General features: G+C 41.7%; 1 protein-coding gene across 6 annotated transcripts in view; it reads right to left on the reverse strand.

The window, feature by feature from the left end:
- AP1S2 (adaptor related protein complex 1 subunit sigma 2) overlaps window positions 1-9,367 on the reverse strand; it is a 30,539-nt gene extending 21,172 nt beyond the window's left edge. For 5 of the 6 annotated variants that reach the window (XR_005386161.1, XR_005386162.1, XM_038586889.1 and 2 more), the window contains exons 1-2: window positions 9,236-9,367; window positions 6,914-7,092 (exon numbers count right to left, since the gene is read on the reverse strand). Coding sequence is in view for 4 of the 6 variants with exons in the window: in XM_038586889.1 (XP_038442817.1) it covers window positions 6,914-7,092 (179 nt within the window). In the remaining 2 variants the exon portion in view is untranslated. The remainder of the gene's footprint in view (window positions 1-6,913; window positions 7,093-9,235) is intronic. The other variant, XM_038586891.1, reaches the window with a different exon arrangement.
- Window positions 9,368-16,209: the final 6,842 nt, after the last annotated feature.

A 16,209-nucleotide genomic window follows, 5' to 3' on the forward strand; every position in this document is an offset into this window, starting at 1 on the left:
CGCAGCGGTTTGGCGCCTGCCTTTGGCCCAGGGCGCGATCCTGGAGACCCGGGATTGAATCCCACATCGGGCTCCCGGTGCATGGAGCCTGCTTCTCCCTCTGCCTGTGTCTCTGCCTCTCTGTCTCTCTCTCTCTGTGACTATCATAAATAAATAAAAATTAAAAAAAATAAAAAATAAAAATAAAGACCAATTGGGGATCCCTGGGTGGCTCAGTGGTTTAGCACCTGCTTTAGGCCCAGGGCGTGATCCTGGAGACCCGGGATAGAGTCTCGCATCAGGCTCCCTGCATGGAGCCTGCTTCTCCCTCTGCCTGTGTCTCTGCCTCTCTCTGTGACTCTCATGAATAAATAAAATCTTAAAAAAAAAAATAAAGACCAATTATTTGATCTTTCCAACAGCAAGCACCATAATCCTTGATTACAGAGGAAGGCAAAAACAAAACAAAGAAAAAAAAAAAAAAACGAGGCCCAAGAGTATAGGATCTGCCAAGTGGTTGGTCTAGGACAAGAAATCTGATCTTCAGACCTTTTCCCACTCCACCTTAGGGACTCCCTCATCATACACAGCTCGACTTTATTGCCATGTCCATTCTACCTGACTTATACATTAAGTTATTCAAAATGGTAGGTCTCCTGTAGGCTTAGAGAGAAAGCTTTCGAATGTGTTCATTTATTAGCATGAAGGACATAAGAGGGCACCACCTCCAATTTTATTTATTTTTTAAAAAGATTTTTTTTAAAGATTTTATTTATTCACGAGAGACATAGAGAAAGAGAGAGAGAGAGGCAGAGACACAGGCAGAGGGAGAAGCAGGCTCCACGCAGGAAGCCCGACGTGGGACTCGATCCCAGTCTCCAGGATCACACCTCAGGCTGAAGGCGGCGCTAAACTGCTAAGCCACCCAGGCTGCCCTATTTTTTAAAAAGATTTTATTTATTGGGATCCCTGGGTGGCGCAGCGGTTTGGCACCTGCCTTTGGCCCAGGGCGTGATCCTGGAGACCCGGGATCGAATCCCACATCGGGCTCCCGGTGCATGGAGCCTGCTTCTCCCTCGGCCTGTGTCTCTGCCTCTCTCTCTCTCTCTCTGTGACTATCATAAATAAATAAAAATTGAAAAAAAATATAAAAAAAAAAGAATTTATTTATTTATTCATGAGAGACACAGAAAGAGAGAGGCAGAGACACAGGCAGAGAGAGAAGCAGGCTCCATTCAGGGAGCCTGATGTGGGACTCGATCCCAGGACTCCATGACCACGCCCTGGGCCGAAGGCAGGCACTAAACCGCTGAGCCATCCAGGGATCCCCCACCTCCAACTTTAGAGTGCTTCCTCTCCTTCCTACCCTGTTTTGTGTATCTGTTTATTTTTTTTTTTAAAGATTTTATTTATTTATTCATAGACACAGAGAGAGAGAGAGACAGAGACACAGGCAGAGGGAGAAGCAGGCTCCACGCAGGGAGCCCGATGTGGGACTCGATCCTGGGTCTCCAGGATCACACCCCAGGCTGCAGGCAGTGCCAAACCGCTGCGCCACCGGGGCTGCCCTGTGTATCTGTTTAAAAAGGCAATGAGGGACACCTAGGTGGCTCAGTCAGCTAAGTGAACCACTTTGGCTCAGGTCACAATCTCCAGGGTTCAGAGATCAAGCCCTACACTGGGCTCTACACTGAGCATGGAGCCTGCTTGGGATTCTATCACTCTCCCTATCACCTAGCACTCTCACCCTGCTCACGCAAATTCAACAATCTCTCTCTTAAAAAAAAAAAAAAAAAAGCCATGGAATATTCCAACTCTCCATCCTCCCTAACCCATGTTCACCAAATAGTTCTGAATTTGAGGAAACTGATACAAATAACATATTACAAGTCCCCAAATCAAGAAAACTAAAGATTAAAGGAACTGATATTAAATAAAAATGGTAGATAAAAAAACAGACCTGATTAGCTGACATGAACAGAGTGCTATTTAAATAATCTCATTAGAAGGAATGTATTAAGGGGCGCCTGGGTGACTCAGTCAGTTAAGCATCTGCTCAGGACATGATCCAGGGATGCTGGGATAGAGCCCCAGAGCCCCACATCTGGGCTCCCTGCTTAGTAAGAAGCCTGCTTCTCCCTCTCCCCCTGCCCCTCCTCCTGCTCATGCTCTCTCACTCTGTGCTCTCAAATAAATTTTAAAAAAATGTTTTTTAAAGAAGGAATTTAGGGAACTCCTGGGTGGCTCAGCAGTTAAGTGTCTGTCTTCGGCTCAGGGCACGATTCTGGAGTCCCAGGATCAAGTCCCACATTGGGCTCCCTGCGTGGAGCCTGCTTCTCCCTCTGCCTATGTCTCTGCCTCTGTCTCTCTTTCTCTCTCTCTCTCGCTGTGTCTCTCATGAATAAATAAAATCTTTTTTAAAAAAATAAAATTAAAGAAGGAATTTATTAACAGTTTAGGGTAAACTTTCTTTTACTCTGAATGTCAGCATTTCTACAATGCTACTGTTAATCTAATGCTTGCACCATCCACAGTACGGCCTCCTGAGTTACAAATAAACAGTACTTATTCAATGGTGCTTAATTGTGTGAATCATTTAGAACTATTAATTTAATTATCACCAGGACTGATGTGTCCAAGCATCAACCATTATTTTTAAAATCCTGCAACATAGGGGTGCCTGGGTAGCTCAGTCATCTGCCTTCGGCTCAGGTCATGATCTCAAGATCCTGGGATTGACTGAGCCCCACATCAGGCTCCCTGCTCAGCAAAGTGCCTGCTTCACCTTCTTCTCCTGCTGCTCCTACTTGTTCCCTCTCTCTCAAATAAATTAAAAAAATAATAATAATAATCATCCTGCGATGCCAAAAAAAAATCCTGCAAAACTACCTAAATGTTTGCTTTCACTCAGAAAGGAAAAAGAGTTATCAATTAAACAAATTTTGTTATAGGTAAACATCCAGTTATCAGGATTATAAGGCACCTGTTTATAGAAAGCTTGGAAGAAACAGAATAGTTAACAAATAACATTCATAGAGCCCTCACTCTGAGACACTAAATGTTAGCCAAGGCTTTACCATTTTAATCCTCACAACAACTCTTCCAGAAAGATACTGTTATTAACTTGCATTTATAGGAGACCCAGGCTTAATTGAGTAACGGTAATTTGACTCCAAAACCCAAGTTTCATATTAAAAACTACAGCCAGGAACTGTATTAAATAAAGTAATCCTGCACCTGGCAAAAATTAAAACTGAATAAGCAATATTTTAAGAGTTTTGAAGAGGAAGAGAAAAATTGTTATGCTGATTTAGTAAAAGACTATCAAGAGAACTGAAGTATACCCCTATTTTTAGAACCAAATGCTTTTTAAATATTCAATTTTGGCTTATTTTGTTCTCTTAGTATATATTTGTAAGTTTAAATCTGAAGTAAAAGTAATAATAGACTAGTAAGAAGAAAGGTATGTTTGGTTATTTTTAGCAGAGTGGATTAAGGCTTACTCTAATTACTGGCACTCAGAACATCTGAAAGTGCCTATTCTTATATTCAAAACACATGACTTCTCCGCAGCCAGCTATGTGTCAGCTGACTGTGCGTGAATGTAACTAAACTATTCTCAATACCCACTGGTATGTCATTAAAAATTCTTTTGTTAGTAAAGAAAATACAGTACTGTGGCAAATTCTCAAACTAGTAATTTGGAGATATATGTATTTTTAAATTCACTGAAAAACTTTAATCTAGTGCCTCTTCCATAACATGCTGCATAAAATAGGAATCAAAAAAAGCATACAGTGTTAGGTCTTTTTCTTCCCCCCCCTTTTTTTTAAGGTTTTATTTATTTATTCATGAGACACAGAGAGAGAGAGAAAGAGGCAGAGACCTAGGCAGAGGGAGAAGCAGGCTCCCTGGGGGAGCCCAACGCTGGACTCAATTCCAGGACCCCGAGATCATGACCTGAGCCGAAGGCAGATGCTCAACCATCGAGCCATCCAGGTACTCCCAGTGTTAGGTCTTTAAGAGATCTTCAAGAGCATTTATTTCAGAGATGAGAAGACACACACAAAATGACTTGTTCAAAGTCACAAAACTAGCTAAGGGTGAAAATCAAACAGAACTCAAGTCCTCAGATTTTTCAATCTATTTTTTCAGTTATATTCTTCTTATCCACACCTCCCCCAACCCTCTTCCCAAGAGGGGGAATGTTATGAGAAATGATCAGCAAGAAGAATGTGGCTGAGACAAATGGAAGAAGGAAGACCTAAAGAGATCACTTGGTGATGGGAACAGCAACAGGGCTGGTTCAGAATTTCTCTCAGAAGCTAAGTGAGAATTCTTTTGCTTAAAAGGTCTTCTCTTCCAGCTGGACTAGGAGAAAAAAAAAATCACCTGTTTATATCAACAAAGAATACGTTCTTAAATATGTATTTAATATATGAGGTTTTCAGTATGAAATGGGGCAGATGCATAGAAAAACAGATTAAAAATTCTAACTTCCGCCTTAAAATAAAAAAAAATTCTGCATGTGAATTTTATCTCAATAAAGCTTTTTTTTTTTTTTTTAAGGGCACCTTTTATTTACAGGCACTTGATACAAGTATCAGAATCGGGTTAGATTACCCTTTAGCCTTTAAGAAAAAAAAAAGCTTGGCCCAACATGGGTGGGCTGAATGCTGTATGCGGGAACACGGGAGAGCTTGCTTTCCTTCAGCATTAACAGGCCACTGCCTTCAGCTGCAGGAATCTCGATTTCTGGGATTGATTCCCTTGCTGGTATTTTCCTCCTCCACACGGGGGACTCCTTCCCCTATCTAGAAATAAGCTTAAGTCTCTCACACCTTTTTAAAAACCCTGTCCCTCACTCCTATGTCTATGGGTGGTTACCACCTCTTCACATCTGACAAAGCTCCCAAAATAATCTACATTTGCTGTTTAAAAGTCTCCACCTCTTCACACCTCGCCCCATTTCTTCGAGAGTTGTTTCTACTATTTCACTGAAAATGTTCCGACAAATGGCATTTTATGAACTCTCACTGTAAAACCTAATAGATTCTTTCTTCACTTTGTTTTTGCAACATTTGGCACTGGTGACTTAATTTTCAAAACTCTCTCCCCTTCCCTGACATTACTGACCCTATAACTTACCCTCTCCCCGTCTCCCTGCCCCTTGAATGTTGGTGATCTACCACTTTATGCCTAATTTCTGCCCTGACTTCCACGTTCACCCCGAGCAAACTAGGCATCTCAGTCACCGTGTCTACTACCTCACATTTACAATCAGCTGAACCAGAAATGTGGAATCACTGCCTTCCCTGTTTCTAGCGGCGACCAAGTATTGTAAAACTTACCTTGTAGTAACAGCTCATTCCGCTGGCCGAGCCCACAGCAGTCTTCCTTCAGGGCTTCACTATAATGCCAGGGTCTCCTCTAAGGGATCTCTCCAGGCGGACCTCAGCGCTCCACAACCCCCTCCCCGCTCCACCCCATTCTCCAATTACAAAGATCCTTTCAGAAATGTGTATCTGCTCTGTTTTCATCCCCGTTTAAAACCTTCCCCTCTCCACTTAATACCTGTTTCTAGCCCTCTTGTCAGTCACTAACTAGAATATGACCTTGAGCAAGTCACTTCTCCCAAATTCTTCCTTTTACAAAATTGAAGTTTAATCAACAGTGGCGGTTTTAAAGCTCATGAAACATCTCCTATGCAGAGGATACAGGCCAAGGGAGCAGAGGTATGCGTCCTGTTTTCATGACAGCACCTCCACTTCCACTTATTTCATTTAAGGTTCTAACCTTGGGACAAAAAGCTTTATAAAAACAATCATCTGACTAGATTATTCCAAGACCTCTCTCAGCTCTAAAATGCTGAGTTTTCTCAACAAGTACTAAACCCAAATCACCCAAAGATGACTAAATTTATTCTACTGGAAAAAGGAGTTAATGGTATTGAGAACATTCTTAATGTCCTATAATCCCCATTACCTCCTCTGCCACCTCCCTCACAAAACACAGTCCACACCTAGAGTGGAATAAAGGAAAGAGATAAAACCCAGACTTCTCTTCAACCCTCCTTGCAGCCCATACTGTTTGTTCCCTGCACTTCCCCTACAGAAGACAATTTTTTATATGCAGAAACACTCATCTTACATACAGTAAATTATGTGTAAAAGAGGGAATATGGAGAAGAAACAAAGTAATTATATTTCTTTTAACCTGATTAGCCTAATCTTGAGAAATATATTTTAGAGTATTAAAAGACTTGCATATATTAATAAAGATGTACATTTTTTAAAAAGCTTAGTGTTCAAAGCCAATGTGAGTCATTTTGCAACATCAAAAATTTAAAAATCTATTCTTTGCAAAATTATCAGATCTAATTATACCTCCATGACAGCAACAAGTGTTCTTTGAATAAATGCTAACAAAGAAATCTTGTGTATACACAAAGGTTCAAAACCTCTATATGACTAAAATGGTCTATGTATCCAAGGTGTTCATAAGTAAGATTCTAAAAGTCAGAAAAAAGGCATGTCAGTTATTAGTCATTACTGTATAGATTTTCAAGAAGGGGGTAGAGGGAAAAGGCTTGTCTAAATTCAGAGAATTATAGCATTTAAAATACAACCCAATTTTCACCTGTAAAGAAATAAATTCATTTTTCTAAAAAGATTATTAAAAAAGAATAATCATTTATGCCTTTAATCACATAATTAGTTTTAAATCGACTTCTGATTTTATTTTTTTGACTGGGTAATCAATCAAAACAGCAGTTATTTTAAAGACATAAAGCTTTAACTTAAACCTTTTTCACGTAAATCTTTATTAATAATTATTTATAAATGTCATCTCTCAAAAAAAGTCTATTACCACATTATACATGACTGAACATTTGATCCTACTATTTTACCTATCTGATAAATAAAAATTATACCTTTTGTAAACAATCTTCAGATCACGCCACTCAAGAAAGCTGCACATTTTAGGTTTCCGTGCTAAAACGGTTTGAACAAGTTCTCTTGTAATCTTTTTCTTCTCTTTGTCTGATAGTGGGACATACCATTTTTGCAGTCGAAGCTTTCCCTGACGACTAAAAAGCAACATAAACTGCATCTGTTAAGATAAATAGAACCAAGATTACATGCAACACTTTGACTCGGTAAAGATTAAGATGACACATTTCACAGAGAAGCTTTGGGGCCACGACCTGTAACTGACCAATGATTAGCAGCCATCAGTATTGCTATGCCAGTTAAAATAGCAGGAAAATTCTTGTATAAAGATCTTCCCACCAGATGCAAATTTCCCCACCCCACCCCACCCCACCCCACCCTGTTCCACCTAAGTGTGGTAAGCAGCTTGTGGCAAAAAAACAAAACAACAAAACAACAACAAAAAACCCCCCCAAAAAACCCAGGTAAAGAGCTGAGTGAAAATTTTGAGGAAAAAGATAACACCTGCAATTTAAGAAAACTGTCTACCTGTGCTATACATTTCACACTCTCTGTATGATACCAACTGGTTTAGATACATTTGAAACAAACAGCAGATCTACTATTTTTCACCAAGGCTGTTCCAGTTCCAGGCTGAATTACTTGTTTTCAATGCTCAGAATGCTCTCTTTAGTTTATGCTTACATATTTTAGGGAAAACAAAAGATCTAAAATTTTAAACAAAAAAACCCCAAAGATGCACATTTTTCTTAATTAGAGCCTGATTTTTAAGTACCTCTTCTCATCTTCACTTAAAAAATTCCAATATAAATAGGCACACAATAAAGAAGTGGGTTAATGTAACAATATGAAAAAATATAAACCTTTAAAATGCCAAAATTGAGTCACACACATGTAGAGACATTATGCAAAATACTTCATTTAAAACAATTTTTAAAAAATGCATCCACAGATGGAGTGGATGTTGAATTCTAGTATATTTTACTTACACTATTTTGTATATATGTATTTGGAACCTCAAATACGTCAATTAGTTTTACATGTTTAATTTTAAAGGAAAGCTTGTAATCCAACTGGTCTTCCCAAATGCAAACAGGTATGCATTGTTTCTAACAAAAGTTCATTTAAAGGTACAATTCAGACACTTTTTTTCTTGTAACTGCTATAAGTTCCTTTAACAGGGTTACTACAAGTAAGATCCCAACCCGATTCTTAATATGCATCATGCCATCTTAAATTTGAATATGGGGTGGGGGAATTTGCACAGCCAATTTAGAATAAAACCGGCTCTAAATTTCGCTAAGAAATTATTGTCGCTTTTTGTACTAATCCAAACGGGCGTCAACAAGATATTTAGAAATTTATGATGTGGCAATTTAACTTTATTAAAGTTAAAACAGTGGTATTACACCTCACTTAAAACCTGCAGCGGCACAAAATAAACGATGTTCTTGATATCAAAGTGCCTCCCATACAAGTCGTGTTAGGACAGCTGCGTTCGAAGGGGGACAGCAAGTAAAGCATCACCTGGACGTTTACTGCAAACCCGTTACCAGAACTTTAAGAACAACAGACCCCTGTATCAGGACCCCGACGACCTGGACGGGTGGCGGTTTGCTTTCGAAAAGAGTACGAGCTCCAGGCGGTCTGTATCCCCTCCCCACCACTTTACAGACGAATGAATAACACACTCTAAAATAAATTATGTGCTAACACGGGACGATCCCCGGTTGCGAAGCACAAGTATTCCTTCCCTCTGGTTAAAAACTAATGCTTTGATTTTTGCCACAAATCACAGGGCACCTCAATTCCTCGAGATTGGCTATTAAAAACAATAGGCTCCGCCGCGGAGCCGGCTCAGGGCCAGCGTTCCTCGGTCCGGCCGCGTCCGACGCCCCCCCACCGCCCCACGGGGCCGCGCTCCATCACTGACCGAGCCCGCGTGAGGTGACAGGCTAGGAGCGGGGCAGACAATGGCATTCGCCGCCGCGCAGGGGGCGCCAAGGGTCCTCCGCCGCCCCCGCCCCGGCCGCGGGCCCCTCCCGAAAATGCCCCGCAAAACTTGAGGTGATTCCCGAACCACAGGTGCCGCGGGGCCCCCCGCATCCCCCGGCGCGGCGCGGAGTGGAGAGGGGCGCGGACACCGAGAGAAGTGAGTTGCCGGGCGCCGCGAGCCACTGGCGGGCCGGGCGGCCAGGCACCGGGTGGGGTCGTCGGGGCGCCCGCGGGGCGGCGGAGGGCGCGCCCGACCCTCCCTCCCGGCTCCCTGTCCTCGACGCCCCCGCTTGCCCCCCGGGACTTACGGCGGCCGCAGGGCCGCGGGCGCGGCGGAGCTCGGCCGGCGGCGGCGGCGGCGGCGGCGGCGGCGGTGCCGGCGGCGGCTGAGGGGAAGCCCCTGTCGCCGAGCGCTGGAAGAGAAGCCGTGTTGCTGTGGGGAGGGGACCCAGCCGGCGGAGGAAAGGCTTAGGCGGCGAGGGGAGGGCGAGCCGACAGACCCCGCCCCGTGGGCCGGACGAGGGAGGAGCCGGGGCTGCGGCGAGCGGAGGGGCGGGCTGGACGACGCGCGGGAACCCGCTAGGCCGTCGCCAACGGCACCGGAGGCGGCGCGGGCGATCGCACCGTCCGAGAAAGCCGATTGGCCGCGTCCCTACCGAGAGGGGTGGTCTGGGCCGGAAGTCGGGCCACGTGACCCGGAAGCGGCTGCTGCCAAGGCCGGCGCGCCTGCGCAGGCCTGTGCGTGCCTTCGGAGCTCCGGCGGGTGGCTGCTGGGGCTCTCGGTGGCGGGAGGACGGGGTTCTGCGGTGCCCTTTGCCGACCCCGCTGTGCGGGGCAGGGCAGGGCAGGATCGCGAAGAGCCAAGTTCGAGCCCGGATAACTCTCCGCACCCAAAGAGGGTGGGGCAGGGAGGCGTGGCTGCCGCGATGCTGGTGAGGGGAAAAAGGGAGTGCTGCACCCCTGGGGAAAACAAGCCTGCTCCGTGGTGGAGCTCGTGCACGCGTTCCGAGCGCCTCTTGCAATTACTCTGCCTCCAAACTGCCTGGAATCCAGCTCGTCCTGCCCATCGCACTGCTCCAGCCCTAGACACCTTTTGCCCCAAGCTGTGCAAGTGTCTCTTCCCTGGCTTGCCTCGCCTATCCTCAGTGCTGTGGAACTGATGAATTACTGTCCGTTCTCTGCCGAAAAGCCCCGACAGCATCTCGTCTTTGAAATCCCACTTCCTTCACACGGAGTCGCGTCCCCCGCCCCCCCACCCCCACCCTAAAGCCGCCTGGGTTCCAGTTAGCTTTGCCGAAGACTTGCATTGCCTGGCATGCACTTCCTCTCAAATGTTACATCTATGAAGCCTCACCCTCAAACCCTGTAAGAACGTGTTCACCCTTTCACCCACATGTTCATTAGCTTCTGTTTAGCACATCTTGAATTTTAATCGTTTTGCATTCCCCACGTGTCCATTTGCCCCGATTTAACACGTCTTGAATTTTATTCTTTTTGCGCCCTAACCTAGTTCACTGCCTGGCATATAGCACATCTAATAAGTGGGAGTTGACTGATAAGGACAATAAAATGATAAATTTGTTAAGAACGATAGTGCTGAGCATTGTGCCTGGCACATAATGGATATCCGTATTTTTTTGAATGAAAAGAATGGATGAATCATCTAGTCCGACTCATCTTTTACAGATGAGGAAAGGGGAGCCCCATGGGATTAAGTGACCTTGCTTGAACAGCCACGGGTTTCTCATGTTGAATGCTATTCATTACCCCAGTCACCTAGGTTCTTACAAAGGAAGCTGGAAAATTGCTTTTGTTGAGCTGTGCCCTTTTTGCAGAGGTTCCCAAACCTAGTCGCCAGAATTTTTTAATGGCCCAGAGTGAAAAAGAAATGCTACGTTTTTCACGAAGCTGACTTTAATCAATTTAAAGGAATCCTTTATTAGAGATTGTTCTCTTTTTTTGTGGTGAAAGGTCTATAAAACTATGATAGTATATAACAGGGATTTGAGAGCATTTTTGATGCCCTTATTTGGCAAAGTAAAAACGTATAATACCTCCCCTTTTAAGCACTACTGTACTGCTAGGAAAATTTCCTACAAATATGTACAATAATGTATACTGGACTATTAAGTGATCAACACAAAGCACAGAGCTGGCTTTCTGTGGTCTTTAGGCCCCCTGCCCAAATTTCCCTCGCTTCCTGAGCAGTCATGCCCCAAAGTCACATGTTAATGTCCCATTTCTCCCTTACTACGTAAAACATGCCATTAGTCAGTTCAAAGATAGATTGAAGACTGCAATGAAAACTTGCCTTCTGAATCCAAGTGCCGTTTTTCTCTTTTTCTATACAAAGCACATAAATCCTCAGTGTTCCTAGCTAACCACCCCCAAGTTTAAAGTCATTGGTTATGCTCCTAATGTTGGTCTGTGGTTCTGAAAATGAAGACAGGAGACTTGCTGATGACATATTGGCAGTCTCTGGTGCTCCTAGCCAAGAAAAGGTGGGGGTGGAGGGTAGAGATGGAAAGGAATTATGGGAAAAATAATTAGCAGCTGAAAGCAGCTATTACATAATGTTGGCTGCTTATTAATTTAGAAGAAGGAATGGCTTATTAAATTCTAATAGCAACAGCACAACTGCAAACAACCTAGCAATTAACAATGCAGGGCCCATTATTTTGTTAATATGTCCTCTTTTTTTGGCAAGTGTATAAGAACAAAATTTATAGAAGCAGATGGTCTTTTTCAGTAGATTATAGACGGTTTTTCCCCAGTCTTAGTATTAAGTGCTAATTGTGCATTCACTGTGAAAGACAAAAGCACTGTTACTGTCTTTGTTAGTAATTAACTGCTTGACTTTGATTCCCACTTTTTCCAAATTGTAGGCTTTCTTATATACATATTTCTTCTCACCTAGTATCTTCTTCATCTGTCATGTTAATAGGGTATCTTTTTTCATTCTTTGCTTTTGTTATCTGGGCGATCCTGATTTCTTGGTTGTTAATGATACAAAAATAATTTTTTATGAAAAATTAAAAATCAGATTTTATACTTCTTTTGTGCAGGAGACATTCATTACAAAATCATTTCTCATGGAACAAGAACATGTACTTTCATGGTGCAAGGTTGCCTGATGTTTCCCAGGTTTCAATGGCCCAGGCAGATAAAGGAAATTCAGCAAGATCAGAAGAAAGAAGAACTGATCTATCCTTAAGTAGGAAAAATAACCGTGTCCCAAGTATACAGAAGGGAACAAATGAAGTATTTCTGGTAAACTTTTATTTATTTGTTACTGAGGTATAATTGACATATAACATTATACCTTCAGGTGTACAACATAATTTGATATTTATATTAGTGAAATGATCTCACAATAAGTCTAATTAACAGCACTTGTTTTTTTTAAAAAGGAAAAAAAAAAAGTACCTAGCTTTCATTTATGCTAAATGCAAGAGGTGAGGGTGGAATAGGGATTTTGCCTTCTAATGATAAAATTTTGAGACTTTTAATGTAATCTTTTAAAAGTTTCAAAAATAGCTTTAGTTTCCTGTTAAATGTGTGATGGCCGTATGCTTTTATCTCCTCTTCCTCTTAAAATGCCATTAAATGAAAAAAAAGAAGGAATGTTTAAAGTATATACCCACATGGGCAATAACAGAGGGGATATTAGCATGAGGATGTCAACAAGGATGTCTGGGTACACTGTCAGCTCATCGTGAAACACTGATGATTTAGGTAAAAATTGTAACATTTATATTGAGATATGGTGGAGCAGACATGAGGGGATGTTGAAATAATGGTGAATCCTCATGCACTAGCAGTAAGAAAATAGATAATATCTAACATAAACCAAAAAGTAGAATTATTAGTGTATTCTTTAGATACCAGGAAGTAAATTCCAAAAGCAATCGTGACTTTCTTTCCAGGGACAGAATCTTGAGGTACGATGTATTAAAGGTTATTATTACATTTTATTTTAGCGCAGGTTCTACTTAGATTGTTTTTTTAAATATTGTAATGAAGTAGATAAAAACTTCTGTTAGTGTCAACACTATATTATGGACTTGTACAGTATTCCTTTAGCCCCATCTATATGTTATTTAGAAATTATTAAAGTGCCTTGTAATGTAATTCAGCACTCAATCAGCATAGAAGATCATAATAAGTATAAAAAAGATGCTTAGAGTTTGTGAATTTGCATCTCCAAAGATAAACTGATTCCAAGAAGAAAACTGGCCTTAAATAATGAGGATTTGTGAACCAATCATTTCAAATAGATAGAGCTGTCACTACCAAAGCCCTCAAAGGTGAGCTAAAGACAAATGTGGCATCCACTTTTCCCTGAAGCCTATTTCCAGGGCTTTGAATAAAATGCAGGAAAATGACTCTTCTTTTAATATTAGGCTAGAGCAGTGATTCTCAACCTAAGCAATTTTATCCCCTCCTTCCCTAGAGGACACTTGGCAGTGTCTGGAGACATTGTGGCTGTCATATTCGTGCCCAGGTACAGGGCAGGTGGGGGTGCTGCTGCTGCGGCACACAGGACAGTCCCCTACGGAGAATGATCCAGCCCCAAATGTCAACAGCACTGAGGCTGAGAGGCTCCAAGTTAGTCACTGAAAAGGTTAGCATGCAGTAACCAAGCTCTTTTATAGATATTTCAAGAAATGGAACACGCATTATATTTGCATAACTTTTTTTCTCTTTCTTAGAGGGGTTGGAGGAATTCTTAATATCTGATAGCTAATATTCTTAACTGCTGAAGAGACTGGCCACCTACATAAGGCAGTCAGTATTCTTTAATAGTAACTAGAATAAACTTTTGAAATGGGATTTCTTTCAAAGTGACCCCAGAATGTTAGTGGAAATTATTTAGAACCTGAATCCATGAGATGACTATTCCATCCATTCATTCATTTAATGTAAATATTTATTATGCTGCTTTTTATCTTTATTTTTTTTGCTTTATTATCTTTATTAAAATGGTTTACTATGCTGGCCACTCTGAAAGATAATGGGGATACAAAGATGAGTAAGATGTTGACTGTACCCTAAAGCTCTAAAACCATTTCTCCTGACACAGAATTTCATGTCTTTTGGTGACTAATTCTAGGAGCAGTCACCAGTTGAGCATAAGAATACATTTTCTTTTGGGCAGCTCCAAAAGATGCTTCACAGAACCTTAGATTTCCATCACTGATACCTTTAGAAACTATTCACCCTAATAACCTCCCAGGGCTCTTAGTGATCTTTTCATTCTGTGAATTTTCCACAGAACTCTTAATTCACAGCAACATAAAAAAGTCAATGTGTTTTCAACAAAACAGTTTCAAATAATATTCTTTTGACCTGGTCCTTGGAATGAAATGTTTCAGCAGTAATCTAAATCAACTAGACTAGTGGTTCTAGGTTATTCTCTATAGGACTTGTGAAAATGCTAGATTTTTGGGCCCCCTCCCAGAGTTTCTAATTCACTGGGTCAGAGGTGAGGCTTGAGAATTGCATTTCTGACAAGTTTTCAGGTGCTGCTGATGCCACTGGTTCAGGGACCACACTTTGACAACCACTGCTCTATGCCCAAAAAAACCTCCCCCCTCCTCCCCCCCCCCCCCAAAAAAAACTATGATACCTAACTGGCAAGTACTCAAGCCAGCCATTGTGATAGAACTTTCCAGACTGATGATCTAAAGGAAACTTGATATCTGAGTTTTTTTTTTACTGCTGACCTTATTAAGTCTGATAACATTAGGAGAGTAATATTCCCAGTTATATGAATCTGAAGCTAAATCTATATGCACAAACTAGGGTGGCCTATGATCATTGTATGCCCTTACAAACTAATGTACTGTGTTAGTCTAAGTTAGAAATTAGAACACTTAGAGAAACTTGAAGGCTGCACCATAAAAATCAGATGCTTACTTGATGAATATCACTACTCTAAAAATATTTTCCAGCTACTCATGCCAAGTAGGAATCACCTCTGAAATATTTGCCAACAATTACAGACATGAGGTAGGAAGGAGAGAGTTGAGAGGGAACAGCTAGACAGAGTCAGTATCTCTGGAAATGGTAGAAACCCACTCTGTAGCAATCGAAATCTGCCCCTTCCCTTCCTTGGCACACAGCGAGATCCTGTTCTTCAGCCACCCCTGCAGTTAGGTATCCCATGGGGCTGAGATTAGGCTAATGAAATGTGGTGATATCTGGCAGGGCCCAGAAAAACTTTCCACGGGAAAGCCTCTTCCCCCTCCCATCTTCCTTCCCTCCTCAACCCTACTTTTGTCCCCTCGCTGTTGACACCCAAGGTGACTTTAGAAGTTAGTCTTTTAGTCTTTTAAGATGGCTGCGTCTCTATCAACCTGGGGTCCTGAATGACTGTGTGGAGCAGAAACATAGACCGCCACCAGCATACTTACCACCAATTGTACTTCAAGTGACTCAGAAATAACTTTGTATGAAGCCAGTGATTTTTCTGGGTTCATCCGGCACAACTGCTGGCATTACTGGCCATTCTCATAAGTTGTTACACCGTTAGTTGCAAAGAGTAAGAACCATAGTGATGGGGCAAGCAGGTGAATTTTCAAATAGAGAGTTATTTTTCTTGATTCTAAACTTGCTTTTTGTGCTCTTTCATGGGTCTCCTTTCCATTGAAATTTAAAGAACATTCTCCTATAGTCTGAGCCCGGAGTTTAAAAGTCATTTATCAAAGGGACAAAAAAACTGATTTGAGGGTTTGTTTGTTTGTTTGTTTATTCTCTGGCAAAGCCTAGCCTTTGTACCGGGTGATAGATAAGGCAAAATTGAAAAAATAAAAAATCATAGGGCTGAAAGAGCCAAGGAAATAGGGGTGGGAAGAGACACATTCCAGCTAATTGTCCCTAATTATCCAAAGTGGATCATAGTCTCTTAGAATTGAGAAACCAAAGTTTATGGTTTATTTGTGACCAGATTATGTCCATATATTCTAAATACTATGGGATGCAGTTAAAACATTTATCCAAAAATGTTGTTTAGAATATATGAACATTTTCATTGAATGAGTTGAAAAATTTTTCGAAATACTGCATTTTTTAAAAAACATAACAAACATAGGAAATAATAGCATCTGAAGGTCATTTCACTTAAAAACCTCATTTTACAAATAAGGAAATTAAGGCCCAGAGAAGTTAAACAAATTGTTCAAGATCATACTACCTGTTAGTGGTGGGTGAAGAACTAAGATCCCTATGTTTTGTCTCTAGGCAATCTTTTTTCCACTGTACCACACCATTACCCATAAAC

Source organism: Canis lupus, chromosome X, assembly GCF_011100685.1.
Source record: "Canis lupus familiaris isolate Mischka breed German Shepherd chromosome X, alternate assembly UU_Cfam_GSD_1.0, whole genome shotgun sequence".
Classification (NCBI taxonomy): domain Eukaryota; kingdom Metazoa; phylum Chordata; class Mammalia; order Carnivora; family Canidae; genus Canis; species Canis lupus.